The following is a 26654-nucleotide window of genomic DNA, read 5'->3' on the forward strand; positions in this document are numbered from 1 at the left end:
TGCACCTCAATTCCCGTGGCTTTAAGTTCTGCACTATCAGGCTCTTGGCATTACCATGCTGTCTTGTGTATGAGTTTCAATAGCTTTGACGAACAGTTCCTCTTGTCTAGTAAGGCTAGACCTTTCTCCCAGGACAACCATTCGTGCAGATTCATCTCTTTCCTTGCCAATAGCAATTTTCTAAAACAATTAAAAAAATCTTTTTAAATGATGAAATATGGGGGGGGGGCATCTAAGATTTAGGAGTTAGGGTCAGAGGGCTTTGGTCTTTTATCGCTTCTCATTTGTTTCATGCTGTTGGCACCTAGGAACCTTCAGAGCCTTTTGACTCAAAGTCTTTGCTTAAATGACAAGAAAATTAAAAATTTAGAAGTTGTGGTGATGGGGATGGAGGAGATGGCTCAGCAATTGAAGGCTTGCTGCTCTTGTAGAGACCTGAGTTCAAGTTTCTTCTTGCATCTGTTATATGCTCATAACAGCCTGTAACTCCAGTGCCAGGGGATCTGACTCCCTCTTCTTGCCTCTTTTAGGTGCCTCCAAGTATGTGTGTTGTATACACACACACACACACACACACACACACACACACACACACACACCATACACACCACACACCACACACATCACACACATACCCATCACACACACAGATAAATACCACACACACACACACACACACACACACACACACACACACACTTAATTAGCTATGTTGGGTGACTTGGATGCAGTATTCATGGTTTATATCCATAAACGTGAATGATATTTAAAAAATTTAATATATTTTAATGAATGGTGAGCTAAGGACATTTGACAAGTTCCTTCCCCTGCAGCTACTGTCGCAAATAATCACTTAGTCATCCACTGGAGTAAATAAAATGTGTATACAAATTCCTAACAGTGATCTACTCTTGAACACTTCGTCAGCAGAGGACTCTCATTTAATTGACACTGCCAACAGTGCCAATAAGACCAGTGTCCTTTTCTGATCCAGCATTGTTTCTGACTCAGGGTTTTTGTGATAAAATGAGCATGGCATTGATGCTTTAATTGATTTTTAAAATTCATTACCTACCCACTGTCCTTTCTGCTTTTCCTTCTTCATTATCTTGATGCTACTCTGTCACCACAGCTAGCTATTTTATTGCTTCTCTAAGAGACATGGTCAGTATTGATTGATCTGGGGTCTGGAAAGCTAAGTGTAAGTCATCAATAGTACTAAGTGGGATGATGATGAATTAAATATTAAGTGATGAAACTTTTAGAGAAACACATGGTTCTAGAAAAATGAAATGTAGATTCTTTTATACTGAGAAGATCCACTTGGATTAAAGGAGACGATTTTCACTTTCATCTGAAGAGAATGCTTTATCCTCATTTTGGTCATGTGTTGTGCCATGGGTGGTGTTGGGCAGCAAAGCCAACAGATGAGATTGATATCTTATAATAGTCTGTTTTGTCCTGTGCTGAGCAATATGGAGACAGTCTTGTGTCTTTGGAAATGTTAGAAATCACAGTAAGCATGGGTGGTACAAGAGAAGACAGATACAGTGTCTTTGGTCTGGGGCAGAGAAATAGCTGGTGGAAGATCCCTGACTGTAGCTCAAGTCTCAGCATCTCAGTTGTCACCTAGAAGCTCTGTACTTTGTGCCTGGTTTCTAGCAGGGACTTAACTTCTCATCCTGTCTTCCAATCTTCAGTGGAACTGGATTCTCCTCCTAACACCAGTGGAGCCTGAGGGTGTTAACTTGCATCCCTGTAGATATTTGTATTTCATGGCTGCAACAGTGGCTCCATCCCCAGCCCGGCCCCAGGGTTCACCCTCTGCTATTCTTAGAAGCATCTTCCTCTCAGAGCCATTACCTCTTGGCTCAGGGCTGGTGGAGACAATGCTTTTAGGGCAGACTGTTCCTGGCTCTTTCTAGCTCTTAGATATATTTCCCCTGTGTTTGCTGACCTTGATGTTGGAAAAGTAAAGGAGATAAGACTGAGCCAAGTGCCCAGGTAGGCACCTACTCATCGACTGCCTTTGCATTTTACCATCACTACAGCTCTCTGCTATAGAAATTTGAAGTTGATGAATAGACTTCTTATTTACTTCAGGCCATCTACTGGGACAAAGAACAGGGTTGAGATTTTGTGGTGAGGAAAATTTCAGAGTGTAGCCTTGGTACACTCTCAGAGAATGTGAGCAGTTTGAAGTATCATGTAGAATTTTATAATTGGTATGACTGAGTAGCAGGAGTAGGAGGCAGGAGATAGAAGTGGTCCCCTCTAGGTCCATTCATCTTTGACATCACACTCTTGTTCCTATCTGGATGGGTGGTCATTTTATCACACTTCTGCCTCAGAGTGACAGGTTCTTTTTAAAATGTAGCCACTCAGAGCACAGCCATTGTAGCGACCGCAGAAAAAGGCAATTTGTATTTACTTTGCTTTCTGCGTGACTTAGAGAGTCTCCCCTTCTCTGACCAAAATCTATGAATCTATTTAAATTATAAGACTGTACTTGGTTCTCTTATAATATTTTTGTAAGGCACTGAATGAGCTGTGGTTTAGGTTTGTATGACTTAGGTGTCATAACTCTAATTTTTGGACACTAAAGGTAACACTTCTACATTGACTTTGGGGAAGGCATAATGAGAGATCTTGATTGACTGTCTGTACTAACCCACAAGGAACTAATTTTAGGAGTATTTATAATCTAGTTGTACTAACTTGAAAGCCAGTTTTGAAGGAAAATACCTTTTCCCATGAGTAGTTTGGAGGAAAGAGATGAGGAAGGATGTTGGCAGGCCAAGGGTACTTTGACAAGTGAGGTTGTGTCCTGTGGGAGCCTCTTTTTCTCCACTCTATGTTTATTTCTTGAAGCTGGAAATTTTTCCCCAAGAAGAGGCAGAGAGGAGAGGCAGGAGGTCTGCTCGGCTTATTGTTCTGGTTGCCTGGGGGCTTTGTGTGGCGTCCACCCAACCCAGGAATTTCTGTCTGTTTGTCTTCATGGTATTTGAGGAGAGAAATCTATGGCAGTGCAGAAGAGATACTTACAGATACAGCTCACAGTTTCTGCTTCAGAATAGAACAAGTTGAGAAGTGAGGCTTTAAAAAACATGTTTTGAAACATCAAGAGATAATTGTGAAGCTGGAGAGATGACTTAGTTGTTAAAAGGCAAAGCTCACAACCAAAAATATGAAAAATAATTTTGCATTTTGTTTTACTCAACAGCTCATTTCATTGACTGGTAAATACTTTAGGCAGACAGCACACAAGCACTCTCCTAGCTTGCAGGTATATTTGGGGCTGAGTAAAATGCTATTGACTTTTCCTATTTCCATGAAAACTTGGAACCTGAGCAACTTCTCTCAAGATACCTGTCACCCCTATACATGTGTGTGTCACCTACTCCATGTATGAAAACTACTAACTGAGCCATAGAATGTCAGGAGAGCATACAGGGTCCCAGGGGTCTAAAACTCCTGAGTCAAATCAAGGTCACTCTCAGATACATATAGACTTTTGAGGCCTGCCTGGGCTACATAAGACCCTGTCTTTATAGCTAGGGGGTTAGGGAGTGGGGTCCAGAATGGGAACAAAGAGCAAAAGATGGGGGAAGCTTTCAAACAGCCATCTAAGCTGAACTCAAAGTTGGTACATTTTTTTTTTTCCGGTATTTTTTTTTTTTTTTTTTTAATGCTGCCCCCATGCCATCCGGACTTCAGACTCCAGGTCTGTCAGCCTTTTAACACTAGTTTGAGCCATCGACTCTCCAAGGACCCCTAGGTCTTTACTAGCTGAGGCTCACCGTTGGTTCTTTTTGTTCTGAGAATCCAGCTTTGTGGACTGAATGGCTACAGATTTCTCTAGCTCTTAGGCCTAGAGAAACTGTGGGACTAAGTGATCTTTTTTATGTAAGCCAACTTAATAAATTCCCTCATATAATTCAAACCAAATCAAAACAACTGACCAAGGAGCCAGTCAACCAAACCAAATGAAACGAAACCAACCAAGAAGGCTTTTGGGCCAGAATCCCTATGGAAGTGTCTCTTTGTTAATTTAAACACTTCAATGCAAAAGTCTTTAGTAAAATTATTGTACAACTGAAATACCTTAAGACAATTCCAACTGTCTAGTGTATGTTCTGGGATCATCTTGGGGAACCGGATCCTATGCCAGGTTCAGACAGAGTAGGAAATAGTCAGGTGTGGACTTGATCACCTCACTTCCCTGTCATTGAGCTTCTTGGAATCAAAGAACATGCCATAGGTCAGGGCATGCTGTGGGGAGGCTGGCCAGCCTGTATGAGAGGGGTTTATAGACAAAAGAGGAGACAATTCTTTTCATTGGCTGAGAACCATCAAGTAGTTTAGATTGGATCACCACAGAGCCCTGGGAATCTGCCTTTTTCTGTTTTTCTGGCATTGGGATTACAAGTGTGCACAAAGCCTGGCTTTTTCTGTGGTTGTGCCTGTGGAACTCAGGTTCTTATTCTTATGCAGTAAGTCATTTCCTGAGTTACCGTCCCAGCCTCCATGTTAAACATGTTCAAATAGCTCTCCTTAGACATAGCCATCAGGACTCTTCGTCTGCATAAACACTGTTAAGGATTCACATAGCTTCTGCGGGTTGTAACTTTCAAGTAGCTACCATGTTAGGAATCAAAACTGAAACAATAATCCAGAACCTAAGGACTTTAACATATCCATTGCCTCATTTAAAATTAATTATAATCAAATTTACTACAATTATCATAGCTTTAATGAAAAACAGATCTGTTTCCCCAAAAGAAAGGTCAGTAAGAACATAAATACTGTCTCTCATTTTTGGCAAGTGTCTTTGGTTCACGGAAGGCAGCGGTTTCTCATGTCCGTCTGCGACAGTCAACTAAAATAGCCTAAGAGCATCCAGCCCTCACACGTTAGGTCCTTGAGAGGAGAAATGCTTAAGTAACCTTTTAGATGCTGTGCCATACCTAAGCTACACATGGTCTTTAAAGGTTAGCTACATTGTGAACCACACCCATGAACTTTTGTTCCATCATTTTTTTCTGTCATTAAAATCCATTATTAAATGTTATGGTTTGAGTGAACTATTACTTATGCATGATTTTGTACCACAGTGCATTGGTCATTTGGAAAATACTGGTTTGGCGAGTCACGCAGATGATGATAACACTTTAATTATGCAGCATTGAAAAGTCACACACATTAGTATTTCTGACAATATCTGGAGAAAAAAACTTTTAGTGTTGAGAGAGATGTCAAACACACATGAATGATATAAAACTTTTTTTTTTCCGTTTTGAACGCTCAGATATTAATATTGTGCCTAAACACCATCAGCTGTTTTCATCAACAGTGTGGCCTCAAGTTGTTAGAGAAAATGCCTGCCAAATACTCCAGTGGATAAGCATAGCTTATCCGTAAGTGGATAAGCATAGCTTGCTATTTATGCTTTTCAGTTAGAATGCCATCCATGACCTATGTGGTTAGCTTATGTGCTTTTGTGTGGTTGGGGGGGGGGGCGTGGCGACTGTGCTGGAGGTAGAGCAGAACTGCTTTGCATGGGTTTTTCATTTTCTTACACAGAATACTAATGGCAATGGATTGGAGGTCAATGTTTAATGAAAACAATAGTTTTATTCTAAAACTGACCATGCACAACCATAATGGCTCTGTGGGAACTGTGCAGTTTGGAGCTATGGCTTGATCTGTCCTGATGCTAATGCATCTCTCCCTGCATCAGCCCAAGAAAGCATTCTTACTATAATGAACAGTGTTTGACCTAGCCGACCTGTTATGTGGTTTTGGGAGCTGTGGACCACTCTAAGAAGTGATGCTTGTGGTGATTGCAGTAGTAAGAGGTTGTCAAACTCCTGTATATGGATGTCTAGGTCCTGATGAAGGTTTTGTAGTGCTGAGATGGAGAGCAGGACTCTGTGAGTGCTCCTTAGCTGACATGTTCTCACTTCCGCCATGTTGGTGATAAGACTTCATGAGCATGAACAATTCTTGCCTGACACTGGGCACCCATGAGGCATTCACTGACCACTGTTAATACTATTCAACAGGAAGGCTTAGTGTTCTCAAGTCAGAAATCATCCTCAGTAGTTTAAAACTTCACTTGGAAATGGCAGCTATTAACTACATTTGAAACAAAAGGATCAAGTTCTCCAGATAGTTGCTCCTACGTATATGTAAAACCTGTCTTTAGTGGCTAAATGGTCCAGTCAGCTCCTTGCTTCTTGTTAACTTCTGATTTGGCTTCTGCATGTGAGGCTCTCTGTATCTCAGAACACAGTTCCTCTTGATACTGAGTGGCTCTTACCTCCCAGTGTATGCACACTGGTCCATTTGCCAGGCACATTTTCATTCCCCAGAAGCAGCTCTCTCCCTCAGAACCTTCCTTGTCACTTGAACCTTCCTTGCGTAAGCTTGAAGGACACTGTGCAACCTTCCTGGGATCGATGGCATGCTAGCTCAGCTTCTTCTGTCTTAGTTTCTTACCTTTGCAAGAGTAACATTCCTTATTTCACAGTGCTCTCCAGGCTTGACTAAGAGAATTCCAGAGGGATGCTGGATCCTTACCCATGTCCTCCCAACTTTGTGTAGTCACATGTACAGCTTGGTTTTTTAAAAAGAGACAAAGGCTCAAGGAGAAAATTATGACTCAAAACAGTCAATGTGAGGGTGGTTCCTCTTAAAGATGGAAATTATACAACTAAATAATCTCAATTATTCAAAGCAACTGTGTGGCCTTTGTACTAGAGGACTTGTGTTTGTTTCTCAGCACTCACATGGTGGCTAGCAATTGTAACTCTAGTTTCATGGGATCTAATGCCCGCTTCTGGATTCTGCAGATACCAGTCACACACATAGAAGCACATAAAACATAATAAATAAATAAATAAATAAATCCAAGTTTGGATCCCTAGCACCCATGATGATATGTGCCTATAACCCCAGTCCTGGGGGAGATGGAGAAAGGCAGACCCTGTAGCCTTGTTAATCAGTCAGCATAGCTTAAACAACAAGCTCCAGGTTCAGTAGAGAACTTGTCTCAAAAAACAAGATGGCAAGCAGTAAACGAAGAGACCTAAAATTGTTCTCTAAGCTCCACATGTAACTACACATGCAGACACATCTTCTGATCATAAATGTCTACCTAGATAAAGTGCCCCACATGATAATAGTGAAATTTAAGAGTTAATATATCACTTGTGGACAATAAAGGTTACCCGATTTGGTATCCAGTTTTAGGAATTTTGGGGAATAACATGGTCATATAGTTGCCAACCTTTCTCAAGGTATGGGCAACTCATAGGGACCTCATTCTCTCAGGACCCCTGTGGGATGCCTATCTTGTTATTCTTTCACTAATAAGAAGATATTTTGAATCCTGAGGTTTTGAAATCAGATTTTGTGAACCATCCAATTTTTCTTTTTGTATTTCTTTTGTCCTAAAACATTTTTATTGGTTCTTTGTGAATTTCATATTATGCGCCCCAATCCCACTCATCTCCCTCTCCCCTTGAGCCTGCCCTCCACACTTGCAACTCCCCCCAACAGAGAAAAAATATCTTGTCATGGAACCTGTGGTGTGTCACAGTGTGTCCTATAGTGTACCCTTCTGTCCACACTTCTTTGATTGCAAATGTTCATTGCAATGATTTGTTGGTATGAGGCCTCTGCCTTCTGCTACTGTATCTAAGGTTCTAATACTGGAACCTCACTGGGACTTCTTTTGGATATCCTGTTGTCTTGTGTCATGGAGGTCCTGAAGTTTTCTAAGACCAGTCCCTTTATGCACTCCAGCAGTTCACTGCTGGGATAGATCTTGGGGTGGGCCAATTCAAAGCCCTAGATCCGGGCCTGAGAGGTATCTGAGCTGCTCAGCCTGTCTGTTTTACTAATCTCATACCCTTGGGGGAGATTTCTAAGAATTTTGATGGATTTCCAAGGCTTGCCTACTTTTTAAGCTTGCATCAGGAATTATTTCATTGCAGGCTTGGATACTTATTCCATTGTGTGTTGGTTTGTCTTTTGTGTTTGGTAGAATTTAATCAATGAAGACACTTGGGCTTAGTTTTTTTTTTTTTTTTTTTTTTTTTTTTTTTTTAACAAAGGGAGGCTATTACTAAGCTAATCTCTAGATTGATATTTTCTATTTCTTCTTGGGTCAGTTTCAATAGTGTTTTTATTGGTATTTATTCATTTTATATAGCCCATTTAATTTGTTAGCAAAAGTTATTTGTTGCACTACTTCATAATTCACTTTAATTTTGAATGTTCCATAGTGATAGTCTGTATATGTTCCCAATTTTATTAAACTGTGGGTTCTTTTTCTTTCTTTCTTTCTTTTTTTTTTTTTTTTTGCTTGGTCAGTATAACTCAAGGTCTGTTGCTTTTTCTGACCTTTCAAAGAACTGACTTTGGGCTTCATGGGTTTTCTGCTTCCACTCCTTGTTCCACTCTAACCTTCATCACATTTCCTTGTGAATGCTTTGGACTTAGTTCTCTCTCTCTCTCTCTCTCTCTCTCTCTCTCTCTCTCTCTCTCTCTCGTAATTTTGGGAGACATTCTGGTTACTCTTGTTGAGAGCCCATTCTTCCTTCTTAGGAATGTAAAGCCATGGATTTTCTCCCAGCACTTCTGTCGCTGCATCACATACTCTGTGTTATATTTTAGTTTTCATTCATTTCAGAATTATTTTCTTGTTTCCCAGTGGTTTCTTCTCTGACCTACTTTAAGAAATTAGTAGTTTGATTGAAGAAAATGTTCCTGTTTCCCAGGTTACCTTCTGTTACAGAGTCTAATCTTATCCTAGTGTTTTAAGCAAACACATCACATCGTTCCAATCATCCCACATTTACGGTGACTTGTTTTGTAGCCTAACAGTTGGTCTCTGCTGAGCAGAGTCTTTTTTTTTTTTTTTTTTTCACCAGAGAACATGCACGGTTGGTTGGTTGCTGGGAGGTGTGATCTGCTGGGGTCTTCATACCATGCACATCTTCTGTTTTCCTTGTCGGGATGTCCAGATGTTATACCATCTGAAAGCAGGATACTGAATGTTCCAGCTGTCATTGGCGAGTTATCAGTTCTCTTGGTTTTCATTTCATGGGCTTGGGATGCTGCTGCTAACTGCATTCATTTTTGAAGGACATTTTCACCCTATAGGGAACTCTTGCTGATTACACCTTTCTGATTTCTAACGGTGCCGTTCCACCAACTCTGGATTTCCACTGTTTCAGGCTAGAACAGATCCTGCCATGTTCCCTTTCTGGATTCCGTTTCTGGACCATCTGGCTTCCTTTACAGTTTTCTATTCAGTTTTTCAACAGTTCAAAATATGATGTGCCTCAGCCTTTGGGTTTCCCTCCCCTTCTTCCTTCCTCCATGTTTCTCTTTGTCCTGTTGTCCTTAGAACGTCTCCTCTCCATGGACTGATATATTTCAATATTTTCAAAAACTCTTAGCTATAGTCTCATCAGAGACTCTGGTTCCTGTGTATACACTTGCTACCTGGAATTTCAACTCCACACATGTTTACCATGTAATGGATCATTCCACTGCCCTTGATGCTCTGTCCCTCTTTCCTTTTCTAGTTGTCTGTTCCGCACTGACCTATCTTGGAGTACCTAATCTTTTATTGACTTTACTTTATAACTGAGCCTATCTATTATCCATCACCATTCAGGTGATTTCTAGTACTTCCACTGGATATTTCCCAATAGCTCATTCCCTTTGGTGATATTTCCCATTCATTAATGCATGGCATTTATTTTCTACTAAAGCAGGGTATAGGGAATTTTACCTAAAGAAGTGGGGAGCAAATATTTTATCCTGGGAGCTGTATAATCTCTGTTTTAACTCTTCATGTCTGCTGTTAGGGGCCAGTGTTCATGGGCAGCAGGAAGAGTTGGTGTGGCATGTTGTGGCAGAACATGTAGGCAAGCAGGCAGCAGGCTAGACTGGCTCTAGGCTGTTTTCTGCTTGTTCTTGCATTGGTAGCTAACACTGAATGAGTGCTGTCTAGATCCTCTCTTGGATGGTTCCAGGATATGAGTCTGGCTTTGTGACTTTGTGGTTGGTGGTTTCCCTTCTGTTGGCCCATGTTTGAGAAATTTTGCTTAAAATATTAAACTTATGTGTAGTACATCTTGGCAAACTTTTTTTTTTTTTTTTGGTGAAATGCCTGAAAAGAAATATTTTAGATGTTCTAAGCATGGCAGATGTCACTGTGGATAATACATGAGCTTGAATGCTGTCTGCTTGTACCCTAAGAAGTCTTTATGTGCAAAAACAGACATAGGGTTGGACTTGACACACCCAGGCTTTACAGAGGCTGTCATGATAGCCACCTCCTCTTCCTCTAGGCACCTACAAGGACTTTGAATCAGCCCAGACAGGAGGTTAGATCAGTGCTCTTGTTGCTATGGTTACTGAGCTATTACCTTGTGCTGAGTGCATGCCTGGTTTTTAGGGAGATATATTATCAATTTTCTGGGCCCATCTTCAGCTTTGGTGTTCTGGCATTAGTCCCACCACTGCTGTAGAATCCTTTCAGCTGTCACTGATGTTTAGTGGCCTGCTGGTTATAGGTAGGTGGTGGGTTTGTTTTTGTTTCAGATTCTTGTCCATATGGGTTGGTTCCTGGGTCTATAGGTAGGATTTCCCAATTGTCCTGACTATCCTAGTGGTTTGGGATATGTCATGGTCTGGGCATAAAACTGTTCATGTTCAGGAGGAGAGCTTTGTTCTAGTTCCTTCTCCAACCCTAGTGAACCTTCAGTAGTGACTCAAGGGTGGCAGGCTTTGCTGTCCTGCTGTTAGTGCAGAGGGTTCTTGCAGAGGTGCCTACCCTTCTTTTCCATTGCAGGGCCTTTTCTATCCTCTAGAAGCGCCCAGTAGGGGAGAGCCCGAATAAGGCATATGGGAGATTGCCCAGGTCAAGGCATGTTCTCCCCTTGCTTCTCCAGATTCTGTGAACTCACCTTGTGCTTGCCTATAGCTCATGGACACTCCTGGCAGAAAGTATCTGGTGACCCTGTTGGGTATTCTTGCCATCCTTCTGGGCCAGCCTCTGGGAAACCAGGCTCTAGTCATGTATCTCCAGGATTGAATCCTTCTTCACTTAGGTATCAGCTGTCTGATGGGTTTAAGTTAAAATTCATGAATTTATCTGGCTGCTTGGGGTGAGAAGGTACTCTCTAGTTTTGTAGCTTCCAAGCTGAAGCTGGATGAGTTTTGATGTAGAGCACCTTTGGAGGACATACTGGTGGTAGAAAGTTTGGAGAGACCTATTTGGTCTAGGTATGGGTTGAGTGCTTCCATGCTGGCTCCTATCAAGGTGGCTGAATCCTTCTGAGAGTCCAGCAGTCAGGACCCTAGAGTGCATGCAGATGGTAGTGGTCTCACAGGCTTCTTAAGCCTCAGTCTGGAAGTCTAGGCTTGTGCAAAATCACGTTGACTTTGGCTGGCTAGGAGAGGTGGTGACCGCCTAGTGCTGGCCCTGGGTCTTGGTAGGTTATCTTGGCTATCTTCTGTGAACTGAACTTGGTGGAGCAGGTTTCTGCCATAGCCGAATAATCCAGTTCTGAGGACTTCTTGCTTATGAGCAGAGGAGGAAGTATCAGCTGCTAACATAACTGGTTTCTATTTCAGGGAGACTATTCACGAATGTCTTTTAAGAAAAGGTTTCCCTTAAGACACCGCAGAAAGAGAAAAGGTATGTGATGTAGATGTTGAAGAACTAGAAACGTGTACACTCTGTAAGAACTCAGCGACTGCATGAGAATATGTGTAAGCTCCTACCGTGAACAGCTAGTGTACAGCAGGCTAAGCTCATCTCTTGAAAAATAATTAGAATATGCAGAGAACGCATCATAAGAAAAAGATCTAACTTCCCACCTAGTCTTTCCTCTCACTCTACCATAAAAGCATCACAATAATATCACTAAATTATATATACCTTTCCTAATTTTTCATAATTTTATTCTTTACCATAACTTTCACATTTTTAGTTAGTTTATCCATTTGTTAGTGTTTTAAGATAGGGTCTAATGTAACCTAAGCTGGCCCTGGGATCCTAATTCCATTGTCTTCTGAGTGCTGGGATCACGAGCCTGCACCACTATGCCGAGTTCGCATTCATGTTGAAAACCAGTTTCCTAGAAGCGTCCACTGTCTGATTTTCTTGGAGTAACACCAGAGTTACACTAAGAGTAGGAAAATGGTACATGATAGTTTTAAATAACATTGTGCTTGGGACCAAGTTTGGGAGGGCAGTAAAAAACACTTTGGAGGCATTTGATAATTTATAGATGGGGAAACTGAGGTAGAGAGGGTGGATACTCAGCCCAGAATTATTTCCTGTATCACTGAACTGGAAGTTAGCCGGAGCTCATGCACAGAATCATCCGAGATGTCAAGATTCCTGCTGTGGGTAGGAATGAGAACCTCAGCAGCCTGGTGTTGTGTGTAATACCAAGTTCTCCATCAACAGCATCTGTGCTTTCTGAGTTCAAGTAATTTTCCCAAACCAAGCATCTACAGTCACTCTTTTTAAAAATAAAGGGCAGAGCAAGGAACTGCCAGGAGGCAGCAGTGTTCTGTGAGATCACCTAGCAGAGCTTCTGAGGCACCGTGGGGCTTCATCTCCACCTTACTTATTTATTAGGTGGCTGCTGGTGTGAGGATAGAGGAAAGACATAGAAGGACTGTCACCAAATGAGGGAGGTGTAGACTCTGCTGAGTGCAGGTGTGAGTGAGTTGCACTCTCAGTCCTGTGGAGAATCACTGCCTGATGCATGGTGCTGCCTGGGTTCCCTTAATATCCGTGTGCTCAGAGTTAAACAGAATAAACACAGAGGGGAGCCTTGAAGGGCCAGGAGAGTGAGAGAAAGAAGAGATGGGAGGGAGAGGGAGAGAGATGGGAAAGACAGAGAGAGAGAGAGAGAGAGAGAGAGAGAGAGAGAGAGAGAGAGGAAGGAGAGAGGAGAAAGAGAGGGAAAGAGGAAGTGAAAGGGAGAGAGAAGAGAGATAGAGGGAGGAAGAGGAGAGAGGAGAAAGAGGGAGAGGGAGAGAAGAAGAGAGGAAGAGGGAGAGAGTATGAAGAGAGGGAGAGAGAGGAGGGAGAGGGAGGGAGGAAGAGAGAGAAAGAGAGGGACTATTTAAAGTGACATGGGTCATCATACAGTGTACTATTTGGCTTTTAATGTTAACATTTCACTATAATTGTCGACATTCTGTTGATTGTGAGTAGAATTTGCACGGAATCCTGGGTCATCTTTGGTTTTCTTCTCTGCTTGCTAATGTCAGAGACAAATGCAAACAAGATTACCAGAAAACCTTTTTCTGTTTTTAAGAAAAGAGGTTTACAAAGTGGACCCCTCAGATATTAAGACACGAAGGTGGTATTTGTACCCAGTTGGAGGAGAAGTGCCACCACCTGGTCTCCAGAAATGAGTCCACTTGTCACTTCAAGTAAGTCCTTGATGGCATCCACTCAGCTTAGAACTGAAGTCTGACCTGCCTTCTTGTTCTTTTTCTGTTATTTGAGTTTTAATTGAGAAATGCTCTCATCTGCGTCTATGGCAGAGTTAAAGGTGCTTGAGCCACATCTTCTGTAGTGTCTCCTCCACGCCTTCCTGCTCTTTGCCAGTTACCGTAGCACCTATGAAGGCCCATATACGTTTATTGAGACTTAGGTAGGTTTGGAAACCATGCATCAAATTATCTGCTGTAATAATCTGAAAATTGGTGCAGAATCCAAGGTGTTTTAGTGGCAACTGTGTCGAGGACTATTCTTGTTTTACTGAGGAGAAAAGAGTTTGTCCCTTTGAGACCTCATAGTCAGTGTATCCCTGTGTGCTGGCTTGCTGGTGGGCTTATGTCTACTGGGGCTGTCCCTTTGAATGCAAGCTTTTGTGGGTCGCTCTATACTGTCTGCCAGCGCAGCTGTTGGCCAGCTCGTCTGAATTCTCACGCTTATTTCCAAGAGCCCAGCTGCCCCGACAGCACCACAAATATCTCTGAAAGTTCAATTACAGCCTCCAAGCTCCGGAGTGGCTTTTCACCCAGGCACATTAAACAGGGCTGTTGAAGGCCATCAGCTACACGGGAGCCTCCTGAAATTATGGCCCAGAACTAAGATTTATTTGGGAGCAGAAAATCAACCATTTCACACTTGACCTAAAAAATGTCTCCTTGCTCAGGAAGGCAGCAGCTGTCAGTGCCTATCCATCCTCTTAGATCCCGCAGGCAGGAGCCTCGGAGTCCCGGGGAGGGTGTGTTTCTCTCTGTCCTAAGTTGCTTACAAAGCATCATGGTACCTTCCCACATTTTGTGAGATCTGCAAATTCTGTTTTCCAAGGCAGTGATAAGTTTTCCTTAGCTCACTAGGAATAATTTGTGCTTGTGTTTTACTGTAATTATTTTGTTTCCAGGGAATTAGGAAGCAGAATGATAGATAGAAAGCAGAAGTAAATGAAAAAAAAAAAAAGGTCATTTTTTTCCCCATTGAAATCTTGAATTGGCTTGGCATTTCTTCAAAGAGCACTTGGATCTAGGGACAGTCTGATGCAGGCTGGGCACACCTTTTCCTTTGCAGCATAGATGCAAATACATTTTTTCTCCTACCCTCACTGTGAACTGAAAATCCAGGATCCCCAGATAGAGCCTCTTTGGGTATTTCTCCATTAGATACCTCATTTGGACTTGCTGTAATTAAGTCAATCTGGCAACCAAGAAATGGTTAAGAAATGAGTTTTTAATGATTATGGATTAGCTTGGCTTTTTGGTGACTTGCTATGATTTGTCCTCAAAAGAACTATACGTTGGTTATGGTTGGGGTCCAGGAGCCCAAGTGTCCACTCTTTCCCCATGTTTCTATTTATTATTAGAGTGACCCTAAGGAGACAGTTGACTTTCTGGGTTTCAAGGCCTCCCCCCGCCCCCCCCACCCCCACCCCTATTCTACCACAAGAGAATCACTCTGAGTCATTTCCTTTCCTATAAGGTAGCCAGAGGGTAAAACTGCTGCTTTCAAGAGCTTCAGTCAGGTATTTACACACTAGTGTAAAAATAAGGCCACATCTCAACTTCCTCTTTGCATTTCAATTTGCATTCTCAATTTCCGCTTTGCATTTTAGCTGCAGTGAGAGGGCATAGGCTGCAGTTTTTGAAGAGAAGCTAGCTGCCTGTGAGAGCAACTGGATGTGGAGGCTGCAATGCAGGTGCCAACCAGCACCAGTACCACCTAGGCTAGTGAGACTACCTAGTGCCAGCACCACCCAGGCTAGTTAGGTCACCCAGTGCCTGTTCTATCCAGGATGGTTAGGTTATGCAATTCCAGTACCATCCAGGCTAGTGAGACCATATTGGTTCAATGAAATGGTGCTAAACACATAGAAGGGGGCGGGGCTTCACTGAAAACATACCTCATTATAGCCAAGGACACTAGAAATGGAGACAAGCACTTATTCCTTTTTCAGGGGACTTGGGCCCTGGCTGATGTGCCTAATGTCCATCAGCATGTATAAATGGCCCCTTCAGTTTCACAGGTATATGGTAGGCAGAGATTTAGCCAGCTGGTCTTTATTTTGACCCTGTAAATTTCGAGCACTTTTAGTGGAGGGGTTCATGCTAATTATCATTATTTTTAGCAGATCCCTTCAGTGATGTTCTATGATCTTTTACTTAGGTGTAAAACGATGATTAGGACCGCAACATGGTGCAAAGGAGAGCGAGTCCTGAGCCTGCAACCCAAAGAACTGATAGTAGCCCTGGACCTGCTGTCAAGGGCCTATGTCGACACAGGCCAGTTGCAGGGGCCCCATTTCTTCATTGGTAAGATGAGGCCGAGGAATTAGATGTTCCCTGTTGTTGAGATCTACAGGTTTCTTTTTTTTCCCCCCCTCAGGAGAATGAGACAATTTCAAATTCCAGAAGACCAATTCGGGGTAGTAATAAGCTTTCTGTAGCTCCCTGGCTACAGAAATAATTTTTGGCTATGTTATATTGGTGTTGGCAGGAATTGTTCTGTAAGTTTGAACTTATGGGGAGCCATAGGGATGGGTTTCTTTCTTAGAGACACATGAACAAACAGAATCTTTCTGCTCAGCCTTGGTGTTGCTGCTCAACAGAAGTGGGGCTGGATGGAGCCATGAGAAGTGGGGCTGGATGGAGCCATGCTCTGGTCCCCAGTCATAGGCAAGGACTCAGAATGTGTTCTGGCCTGTGGTGTGGGAGCTGACTTTGAACCACTGAAGGTTTGAATTTTGGGCCTAGAGACTATCTATGGAAAAAACAAGAGAGAAATTGTTTTAGAGAAAAGTGTTATTTTCTTACCTTCTTTTTAGATATTTTCTTTCCCACTGATGGGTCTTCCTTCCTTCCTTCCTTCCTTCCTTCCTTCCTTCCTTCCTTCCTTCCTTCTTTTTTTCTTTTCTTTTCTTTTTTTTTGAGAGTCCCAGTTATCCTTTTGGTAGCAGACCAATTCATTTCCTGCATGGTGTTTGATGTTGAGGCAGCCTGTGTCAGTCTTCTGGAGTCTTCTTGGATATGTATATGTTTTCTAAATTGTTTCACAGTATGACTGATGGAGAGACTCCCTCATTGCTTTGGAGAGTGGACTATAGGCTTTCTCTGATTTATAGACAGTTTCCTTCAAATGGACCCAGAGAGGTTGTCAATGAATATGGTAAAAATCTCCAAGAGGAAGTTAATATGTAATTATTTAACAAACAGTGTTAAAATGCTTACGGATTGAGAGCTGGAGAGATGACTTAGAGCACAGGCTGCTCTTCGAGAGAACCAGGATTCTATTCCCAGTACTTATATGGTGGTTTACGATAACATTTAACTCCCATTTCAGGGTGTCCAATGCCCTCGTCTGGCCTTTGTGGGCTCCAGGCACACAGGTGGTGCACAGACATGCCTGCAGGCACAAACACCTATACGCACATAAGAAATTAAATTAAAAAATGCTTGGAAGCTGAGAGAGGAAAGCGGGAAGTTAATCTAAGTGCTGAGACCCTAAATGTCCCTACCTAGTTTAAATAGCTGTATGCAGTGGGAATCCCAGTGGACGACGGTTCTTTCAGGTAGCAGCTTCCCTCCTTCAGTGCCATGTTAACCAAAACCAAGCCATTTCATTTCACCTTTCTGGCAACCCACCTAAAGACATTCAGATGCAAGGTGGGGGAGTGGTCCTTCTTCATTCTTTTTCTTTCTCCTTTTGGACCCGTGCATGTGTCTGTCGTGGCTTGGGTGAGGCTCTTTTGTACTGGGGTGAACCTTTACCCAGGTTCTCATTCATTTTCAGCTGATTCTGTGTATCTGCTTTTGGACTTGGTCCCTCTTGGACATTTGATGGTTACTGTGTGCCAACCAAACACTAAAGTCAACCACTCTTGCCACTCCTGAATGATGTTAGAGTGCCCTCTTATCCCCTGACTTGTATTCTTCGCTTGAATTTCCTAGCAGTACATTTCACAGAAACAGCACTTACAGCACAATAAATTGTCATGTGTTTCTAAGGAGGGCTCTAGCATGTTTTTTTTTTTTTTTTTTTGGTCACTTGGAGGAAGGACCCTATGATAGGACTGGGGTTCAGATTAGGAACATCAAGATCCCAGAGCCAGGCCTTCCAGGTCCTTTACAATTTTGCTAATGGGAATCACTTCCTTAAGCTCTCGCTGAGACAGCATCTCTACTGGCTTTGCACACTCTGAGGTTCTTAGGGTATCAAACTTACAGTCCCTCCCCTGGCAGCACACAGTGAGGCCAATCCCTGGTTAGCACTTCACATTTTAAACCCTTTATTTGCATACAGTTCACATGTATCGCATGCCTGGATTTTTGATCACCATCCTCAGATTCGTTTTCAGCCTTGGTGTCTGCCTTATCCACATGTTGTTGGCTCCATGACTCTGCATCTGTCTGCAGAGGTCAGGATGGAAGAGCCTGCCTGGACAGGTCTTCTCCCCCAGTGAGCAGTATGGACACCCGTATGCTGAGCTTTCGAGGGGAGGGAAAAGATGTCTGTAGTGTTTAATTAGTTTTTGTGGGTCTTGTAACAAATGAGAACAAACTTAATAACCATCTTATAGTTCTGTAGATTAGAAGTTTGACATGGTCTCAGAGGCTAACAACCTGTATTTCTGTCCAAGGAAAAATCTGTTTTCATGCCTTTTCCAGTTCCCAGTTTGCGTTTTTTTTGTAGATCTTTTCTCCCTTTTCAAAGCCAGATGCCTTTCTCTAGTTCTTCCTTTGTGTTCCCATTCCTTCTGATTCTTCTCTTCTATCTCAAGGGACCTTGGGATTGTGTTGAGCCCACATGGATATTCTGAGGGAATGTTCCCTGTCTATCGCTGCCTCAATCCCCTCTGCAGCCCTAATGTGTAACGTAAGCTAACATACCCATGGGTTCTGGGGCTAGGATGTGGATAGCTTTCAGGTCCCATGATTCTCAGTTCCAGTCCCGCCAAGTCCTGTGTGAGCTAAGCAGAGTTCTTGTGAATGTGCACATGTGCATATGGGTACTCAACTGTGTGGAGATCACAGGCCACTCTCAGGTGTCCCTGTAAGTCATTCTCCATCTTATATATTTATCTATTATGTGTGACTGTTGTGTGTATGTGGGCACATCTGTGTCACAGGGCATGTGGAGGTTGGAGGACAGCTTTCAGGAGTCATTTTTTTTTCTACCAAGTAGGTCCTGGGACCTACTCAGGTCTTCAAATTTGATAGTGAGCACCTTAATCTGTTAAGCCATTTTATCAGAATTTCTCTTTTTCCCCTGAATCTGAAGCTCATTGATTTAGTTAGACTGACTGGTCAGAGTTCCAGGCATCCTCCTGCCTCCGACTTCTCAGTGAAGGATTAACAGATGCCTGCTGCAACGGCTGTCTTATGTTGGTGCTGAGGCTCTGAACTCGGGTACGTACGCTTGTGAGGTCACCACGTGGTTGGAATCCTGAAGTATGTAGCCTTTCTAGACTGCCACCGTCCACTTGGTAATCATTCTCTTTAAAATTCCCCTTTCTGGCGAATGTGAACAGAGGACTTGTTACAGCCATCTTTTGCCCTGCCCAGCATGGTATCCACTGGTCAGGCTCTGTGGCTGTAATGTGGATATCTGCCAGAGAGCCACTTGCTCAAACTTCTTGGACTAAGTATGGAACACTGAGGTTGCTGTAACTCTTAGCTCCCCGTGTTTTGTTTTTCCTCTATAAAACTGAGATATTAATGCTAAATCTTTAAGGCTCCTGTGAGTGCATAGTTGGAAGAGAAAGAGGGTATTGGAGACACCCAAAGCAGTAAGTAATACAGGCAGAGTGGAGGGCCATAACATGCAACAGGAAGGATCCCAGTGGGGAAAGGGGCTGGGAGGGGGTGTTGGCTGCTCATGGTGGGTGATACACTATGTCAAGAGTGATAATCACACTCTGAGGGTGATAACTGTCCTGGCAGTTATTGATTCTTTAAGTATGGGTTTGCATTAACTCAAGTGGATGACTTTCCCAAAGCCACATGAACCAGAAACATGTTTTTTTCCCATGAGTCCACATGTTTCTCCCTCAAGGCAGAGGAAGTATGTCTCTGTGTGCTGTTAGAATACTGTGGAGGCTAGCCACTCCAGGTCTATGGCATCACTTGGAAGCATTCACTGTCCTGAGAAATGCAGAGAGCTTGACTTTGCTTTTTCTGAACATTTCCCAGCAGGACAACTGGATTCTGTATCATGGTTCTCTCTCTCTCTCTCTCTCTCTCTCTCTCTCTCTCTCTCTCTCTCTCTCTCCCCCCACCATAATTATAAGGGCTTTTGTTCTGTTGACAGAGGATTTAAGGTAGCTGACAATAAAAAGAGAGATGAAAGACAATAGGACACCTTTAAAGCAAGAATAAAAATAGAACACAAAGCTGCACACGAGCATCAGGAGGGACCTTGTGCTGAGAGAGCAGCTCCGCAGGGCTGGAGGACTTTGTCTAGAAGGCTGATGCTTTTGTGCCCACCAGCCAGCCCTTGCCTTCCCCACTTTTCACTTCTCTTTAAGCTTGATAATTTCTGAACACAGGTTGAATATTCCTTATCCCAATTTCCAAAATCCAAAGTGCTTCTAAATGTTTTTGAACCCCTACCTAAGGCCGAGTCTGACCTCTCACAGTGACAGTCACGACTTCTGTGCACTATACTTGGGTAAGATGACCCTCAGTAAATGGATTTCTGTGTCTAGACAACCGGGGTGGTTGCCAGAGAGCTGCAAGATGATCTGTCACTACAGAGCTAGATACTACGGATTGGGAATACTTTCTTGACACTGACAGAAATTTACTGAGTCCAAAGTACTTTCTGATTTAACTGTGATTCCTAAAGAACTTGGGAAATGACTTTGCTGAAAAATTTAAGGGCTGGTCTAGCTACAAAGAATCAATTACCTAGGTAACAGCTCTGACAGCCAAAAATTAAATGCTTTCTAACTTTGGGCTTCGATGTTTTTATACACTAGTCACGTCTTAAATCAAAGAGTGGATTTATTTTCACAAATCGGGCTAACATCTCGAGTCATGGGCTGTTGAACGTTTGTTGTTTTAGCATTGCAAAACTAAATGTACGCAGGAACAAGTTTTGTTGTTTTTGAGACAGGGTCTCACATGTCCCAGGCTGGCCTTAAATTTGACACAGAGCTGAGAATGACGTTGAACTCTGCTCTTCCAGCCTCCACCTCTCCAGTGCTGGGCTTACAGGCATGTACCATCACGCCTAGTTTGTGTGAAGCTTGGGATGGAACCTAGTCCTTAGTGCATGCTGAGCAAGCACTACTCTACGGACTGAGCCACCCCTCAGCCCCACAGAGCTTACAGCTGGTACAGCAACTGGACTTCTCTGTGGATGAAGACCTTCTGCTGACCTTCTGCCAGCTAATTCATGGTGGCCTTTGAAACCTCACGGCTCTAATGAAAACAGGCCTCCTCTTCAGACTCGAAGTTTTTGATTTCGCATCTCTACTCCCATTTTCAGATCCCCCAGCTTCTTCTCTGGGCAGTGTGATCTCGGAAGCCAGTCCCTTCATGGGCTCTCGCAGTTCCTGCCTTCAGTGACAATAAGCTCTGAAGCTGGGCAGACCCATGACTTTCAGGTCTTCAGAACAGCCTGGGTCTAATTCTTAGTTCATCAGAACTGGAGTGCTTATTAACAAAAATGTTTCCATGCTAGTTGTGCTGATGCTGATGTGGAAACATGGGGGAACCCTTGAATACAGCAAATATTTTAGCTGAGAGGTAGGGCAAGAGCCTCTTGCAAACTTCACAGTGTACTTGAAATCAAAGCAGGCTTGTTGGTTGGAATGCTTACCTGTGGTATGTCTTCAGGAAGTAGTATTGGATTTATGTCATACTTGTGTGGGTGAGTGTGTTTCCCTGGGAGAGCTGATATTAGTTGCATGGGGCTCATTTTAGTGTTCTTCATATTAGTGTAAATATTCTTTTATTGTTATGTGTGATCCAAGATTCCCAGATTAGCCACTGAGGAGCTTTATGTGTTCTGGTCAAAGTCCTACTGGAGAGTGTTTGTTACCTGTGTTGCAAAAATACAACACAGGAATCACTACCACCAGCCATTGGGAGCACTATGAAGCTGAAGGAGGGAGCACTATGGAGCTGAAGGAGAGAGCAAAGCCAGTAAACTCAAGCAAAATATGCTTTTCTCTTAAAGAAAGAAAGCAGGCAAATCAATGTCCAATCATTATCCAAAGAATGATAATGTCAGCATCTATTTCTACATAACAGAAGCATGGTTATTTTTTCAGTAGAGTCATTTTTATTGGTCTGAAATTCTCTCCAAGCTACCCAGACGGATGCATTCCACTGGTTCTTTTAGGCGTAGGTGTTCCACTGACAGCTCACGGTGAATCCTCTGCTCAGTTCACTAACATCTGTGCTCTTTTTCATTTTAGCATCTCTCAAGAACTTCTGCAAGAATAAAGAGGTGGTTCCAACGCCTGGTAAGAGAACGCACTAGGAGTGATTGATCATTTGCAAGATGTTAGTGCATGACATAAGGTGTGGGCAGAGGAGCATTTGGCATCACTCTGTCCATCTGAGTGACTACAGTGAAGTCACTTTATTGCTAGCTATATCTGGGTTTCTCTGCCTCCTGTGCTGGTTCAGCCTTGGATGCACTGGACTCCCCTAGCTGTACATGCAATTTGCTAAGCTGTCCTCTGAATGGTGATCACTAGGTCATTTGGCAAGTGAATTCTTTGACTTAGTATATGCTAGCACTATATATGCCAGTCTGTCCAGTTTAGGGAGACTTGTTATTGCTTTATGCATTTATTTTGAAAGTTCACTACATTTACCCTGACACTATACTAAAGAAAAGATTAGAGAAAATCTTCCAAGATTGGTGATAAGTAGGGCACCTCAGACAAGCATGTGCCCCTGGTGTACTGCAGGTGATAGCCTTAGCCGCAGTTAGAAGCTGATTACATGACAGGTTGAATTATGAAACGAAGCTGTGTAGACCACAGGCAGTGCCAAGAACAGCTCCTTGATCTCACTTGTGGTTGAATTTGAAAGGCAAGGTGAATGCCAGGACTTTGAAAATGGATTCCTATATATCTTCACATAGCAGGAATATTTTTGCCAAACTGTTGTTTTGTATCTTCCTTTTGTTATATTATATTAATATATAATTATTAATATATTTATATAGCCACATTTTTATGTCTTTATTGTATTCTGAGTTTTGCTCATTCTAATGTCATAATGTCTTCAGAAAGGGTCTACGTGGATGGGATGAAGGAATTTCTGAGTTCAATCATGATTTATTCCTTTATGTTTTATTTATTGACTATGCTGGGTTTCTTTCATATGTCACTTGAATGCTTGAGAACAATGAGTAAGATACAACTCTCCTGCCTCAGTTGCTCATGCCTGGGGTCTGCCACAACCCTTATGTGGAGTCTTAACTGTGTTCACTAGAGGACAGTGAGGAGCCAGGGGCCAGGAACAACTAACTACCCTAGACTCTGACTTCTGATTGGATTATACATGACATGTGACAGCCTTTGTTTTTTTCTAAACCTCTGGTTCATACATTTATTTTTGATACTTAAGTTTTTTTTTTTTATAACAATGTGTATGTATGTATGTATATATGTATGTATTTCACTATTAAGTTTTTATAACAATGGAAATTGTATGATATAAGCATTGATTTTTTTAATTCTCAAAGCAAGCTTTTAGCTATGGCTACAGTTCCTGTAGGCATGTATCTTTCTATTTTCCAAGAGAGAATTCACTGAAACCAAGGGAAGGAAGTGAGGATTGTCCAAGGCTATTTTGAATGCAGGACTCTAGTGTCATGATTGCTCTTTAACACAAAGCCCAGTATAAGCTGCTCATCATTGTGGACTGGGTATATGTTGACTGAGAAGGGAATGTGTGTGAGCATGCCTGTTGGACACTATGGAGAAGGAACTATGGGCAGAAGGATTTGAGTATTAAGGTTCATGGCAAAGCTGCAGTGAATTTTGAGAAGTTCGGCTCATTGAGTGTGCATGGAGTCAAAGACTGGTGTGTGAGGAAGGAAAGAAACATAACGTGGTAAAGCAGGGCTTGGCTCTTTTGTCCTTTGTATTACTGACAGAGGAAGGTTGAATTGTAGTAAGGAATAGCCCCAAATCTCAATGATTCTGCATGGCAGAGATTTCTTTAATGACCACAGAAACTCCTCCGTGGGGTAGAATCTCTATTGAGCTTCTCTCTTCCCTTCACAACCTAGGTGTCCTTGGTGCTATGATGTTGCCCATCAGCACCTGGTCTCTGAATTTGATGGTAAAGAGAAAGGCAGAGACAGGAATACGTTGCATTAAACACTTAACCCTCTGATTCCAGAAGGGACGAGATGTGGCTCACATGCCTTTGGCTAGAACTACTCATTTGGTCTAGATGTAGGCGGATGAGGATGCAGATCTGGTATCCAGCTGATCATGGGTGTCAGGTCCTTATTTGCTATAACATTTTTTTGTCTTGTAGATAATGCTAAACTAGGAAGATAGTTGACTAAATTTATGTATTATTTTATAGCAAAGGGAAGACAGGAGTATTAGGGTGTAACCCCAGTATTCTATCAGATGAGGAGACCTAGGCCAAGACAGTAGGGACATACAAGGGCCAACAGAAATAGAGCACATGGTCTAGACTTGGCACAGTGGAAAAAAGAGGTTAGGATGAAACTAGAGTTGAGGTTTCTGATTTGGGCTTTGTCTGTTGTAGCTAAAGATGAAAGGGAGAATAGACCTTGATGAGAAGGTCAGAGGTCAACATAGTACATTTTATGCATGTCATGTGGGTTACCTGGTATCCTCCAGGTTCTGTGAAGCTCCTCTATGAAGAGGCTTTTTTTGTGTTATTTTCAGAGAGTGATGGTCTTGATTTCCTCAGATCAATTATTGTTAGCTTATCTCTGGTGTATGTGGTTTCTCAGGAAGAGCTGGTGTACATAGGTTTCTTCTGGTGTACATAGGTACTTTATAGACTGTCTTGTTTGTGTTGAACACAGGCTCCAGATTCTCCTGTGTTTTCATTTTTTCCTTTTCATTTAATACAAGTGCCTTCCCTGTCTCAGTGACTCATAGAAAAAAATAAGGAAACTTAATGGTTAATTTTCAATGAAAATGGATTATATGTGTGTAGTTACTATCTGGTGACATTCCCTTCATCACCTTTTCTCAGGCATCTATTCTATTCTTTTAATACTTGCTTGAGATTGTGTTTATACATGACAGAAAACATAATGATACAATCAAAAGAGCATTTTAAGTTTAATACTCCATGTAAAAATTTTCACTGTCATTACCAAATCCTTAATATTATGATAGCAACATTTGTTTGTGTGTGATTAGATGGCTACTCTACTTATTGGTGATTTTGTCTTATTTTGTTTACTGGAAAAAAAAGAGAAAAAACAACATGACATTCTAGAAGAAAAGCTGACACCTGCTCTGCCAGAAACCCAAGCAGAAGCAGAAGATCAAAGAGATCCATCAATGGGACAAGAATCATCAGAAGAATCATCATTAACTCAAGACCAAAGACATGAGCAACAAGAATCATCTTTGGGAACACCATCCCCAGAACAAAGACCTGAGAGAAAGGAATCCCCTAGGCAATCATCCTTGGAACCATTGCCTCTAGAGCATCAACTTGAACAGCAAGAGATACCTCTACAGTCATCCTTGGGACTACCATCCCCAGAGCAAGAACTTGAACAACAAGAGTTACATATGCAGTCATTCCTGGGACTACCATCCACAGAGCATCAACTTGAACAGCAAGAGATACCTCTGCAGTCATCCTTGGGACCACCATCTCCAGAGCAACAACTTGAACAACAAGAGGTACATATACAGTCATTCCTGGGACTACCATCCACAGAGCAGCAACTTGAGCAACAAGAGGTATCTGTACAGTCATCCTTGGAACCATCATCCCCAGAGCAGCAACTTGAACAAGAGACTCCTGGACAGTTATTCTTGAGACCATCATTCCCAGAACAGCAACTCGAATGGCAAGAGATACCTATATGCTCAACTTTTGGACCACCATCTCTAGAACAACAATTTGAACGAGAGTCCTCTAAAGAATCATCCTTGGGACAGTTTTTAGAGCAACCACCTGAGCAATGAGAATCTCCTAAATAATCATCCTTGGGACCACCATTCCAAAAATATCTACCCAAGCAACGAGATCCCAAAGACAGTCATCCTTGAGATAACAATCTCAGAAACAGATGACTCTGGGACAGCACATGAAACAAATACTATAATAACAAAAATATCAGCCATGTCGTGAAGAACAACAGTCAGGAACTGGACAGGACCATAAGCAAATGAAAATAAAATTAGACAATTTATTTTCATATTATGCTGAGATATGCCAGTAGGGTATTACAATTGTCAACCTCATATTTTGATGGCCGGATTTAAAGTTTAAAAGATGAGTAAGATTAAATTCATCTGGAATCCCTTTCTCTGTTTCATGATTTAAAAGGTGGGAGGGGACCATATGTCTAGTCTTAGTGTATCGGGCTGTCTGGAGCAGCCTTTCCCTTTTAGCAACATCAGCCCACACCTCATGTCTCAGTAGTATTCACTGGATTGAGTCTAGATCACATAATACACAGCTATCTAGTTATTTCTCCCTACTTAAAGCATATTCCAGTATGTATACACATATATTTATATATAAAAATACAAACGTGTTACATATACACATATGCTCTGTTCATGTCAGGAGTTGAAAGTTGAATGTGGTACTTAGAATAGACTGTTAAGTTAGATTGTTCTGGTTTGGCTTCTGCACTTGTTCTGTGTTTGAACTAGCTAGTACCTCACATTCATCCCAATCTGAGGCTAAGGATGTACCTGACTTGTAGGTTGTTGGAATAATGACTTTATCAGACAATACTTCATGCCAGACACATGGTAGACACCAAACATGTAGTTGTCTTTTTTGTTAGTTCACTAGAGAAACATTTTACCTAGATGTTAAGGTAGTTACTACATTTGGCTCTTCTGATAAACTAAGGATTCTTTTCTTTCTTCTTTTTCTTAACTGTAGAATAAATATGGAGACACAGCTTTTAAATT

General features: G+C 42.2%; 1 protein-coding gene across 3 annotated transcripts in view; it reads left to right on the forward strand.

The window, feature by feature from the left end:
- Dcdc2c (doublecortin domain containing 2C) overlaps window positions 1-26031 on the forward strand; it is a 67210-nt gene extending 41179 nt beyond the window's left edge. For 2 of the 3 annotated variants that reach the window (XM_076942050.1, XM_034514471.2), the window contains 2 exons: window positions 21954-22001; window positions 24964-26031. In XM_076942050.1, the coding sequence (XP_076798165.1) occupies window positions 21954-22001; window positions 24964-24987 (72 nt within the window). In that variant the 3' untranslated portion in view covers window positions 24988-26031. Of the gene's footprint in view, window positions 1-11658; window positions 11723-13361; window positions 13480-15697; window positions 15844-21953; window positions 22002-24963 lie in introns of all 3 variants that reach the window. The other variant, XM_076942049.1, reaches the window with a different exon arrangement.
- Window positions 26032-26654: the final 623 nt, after the last annotated feature.

The sequence above is a fragment of the Arvicanthis niloticus genome, chromosome 11 (assembly GCF_011762505.2).
Source record: "Arvicanthis niloticus isolate mArvNil1 chromosome 11, mArvNil1.pat.X, whole genome shotgun sequence".
In the NCBI taxonomy this organism is placed as follows: Eukaryota; Metazoa; Chordata; class Mammalia; order Rodentia; family Muridae; genus Arvicanthis; species Arvicanthis niloticus.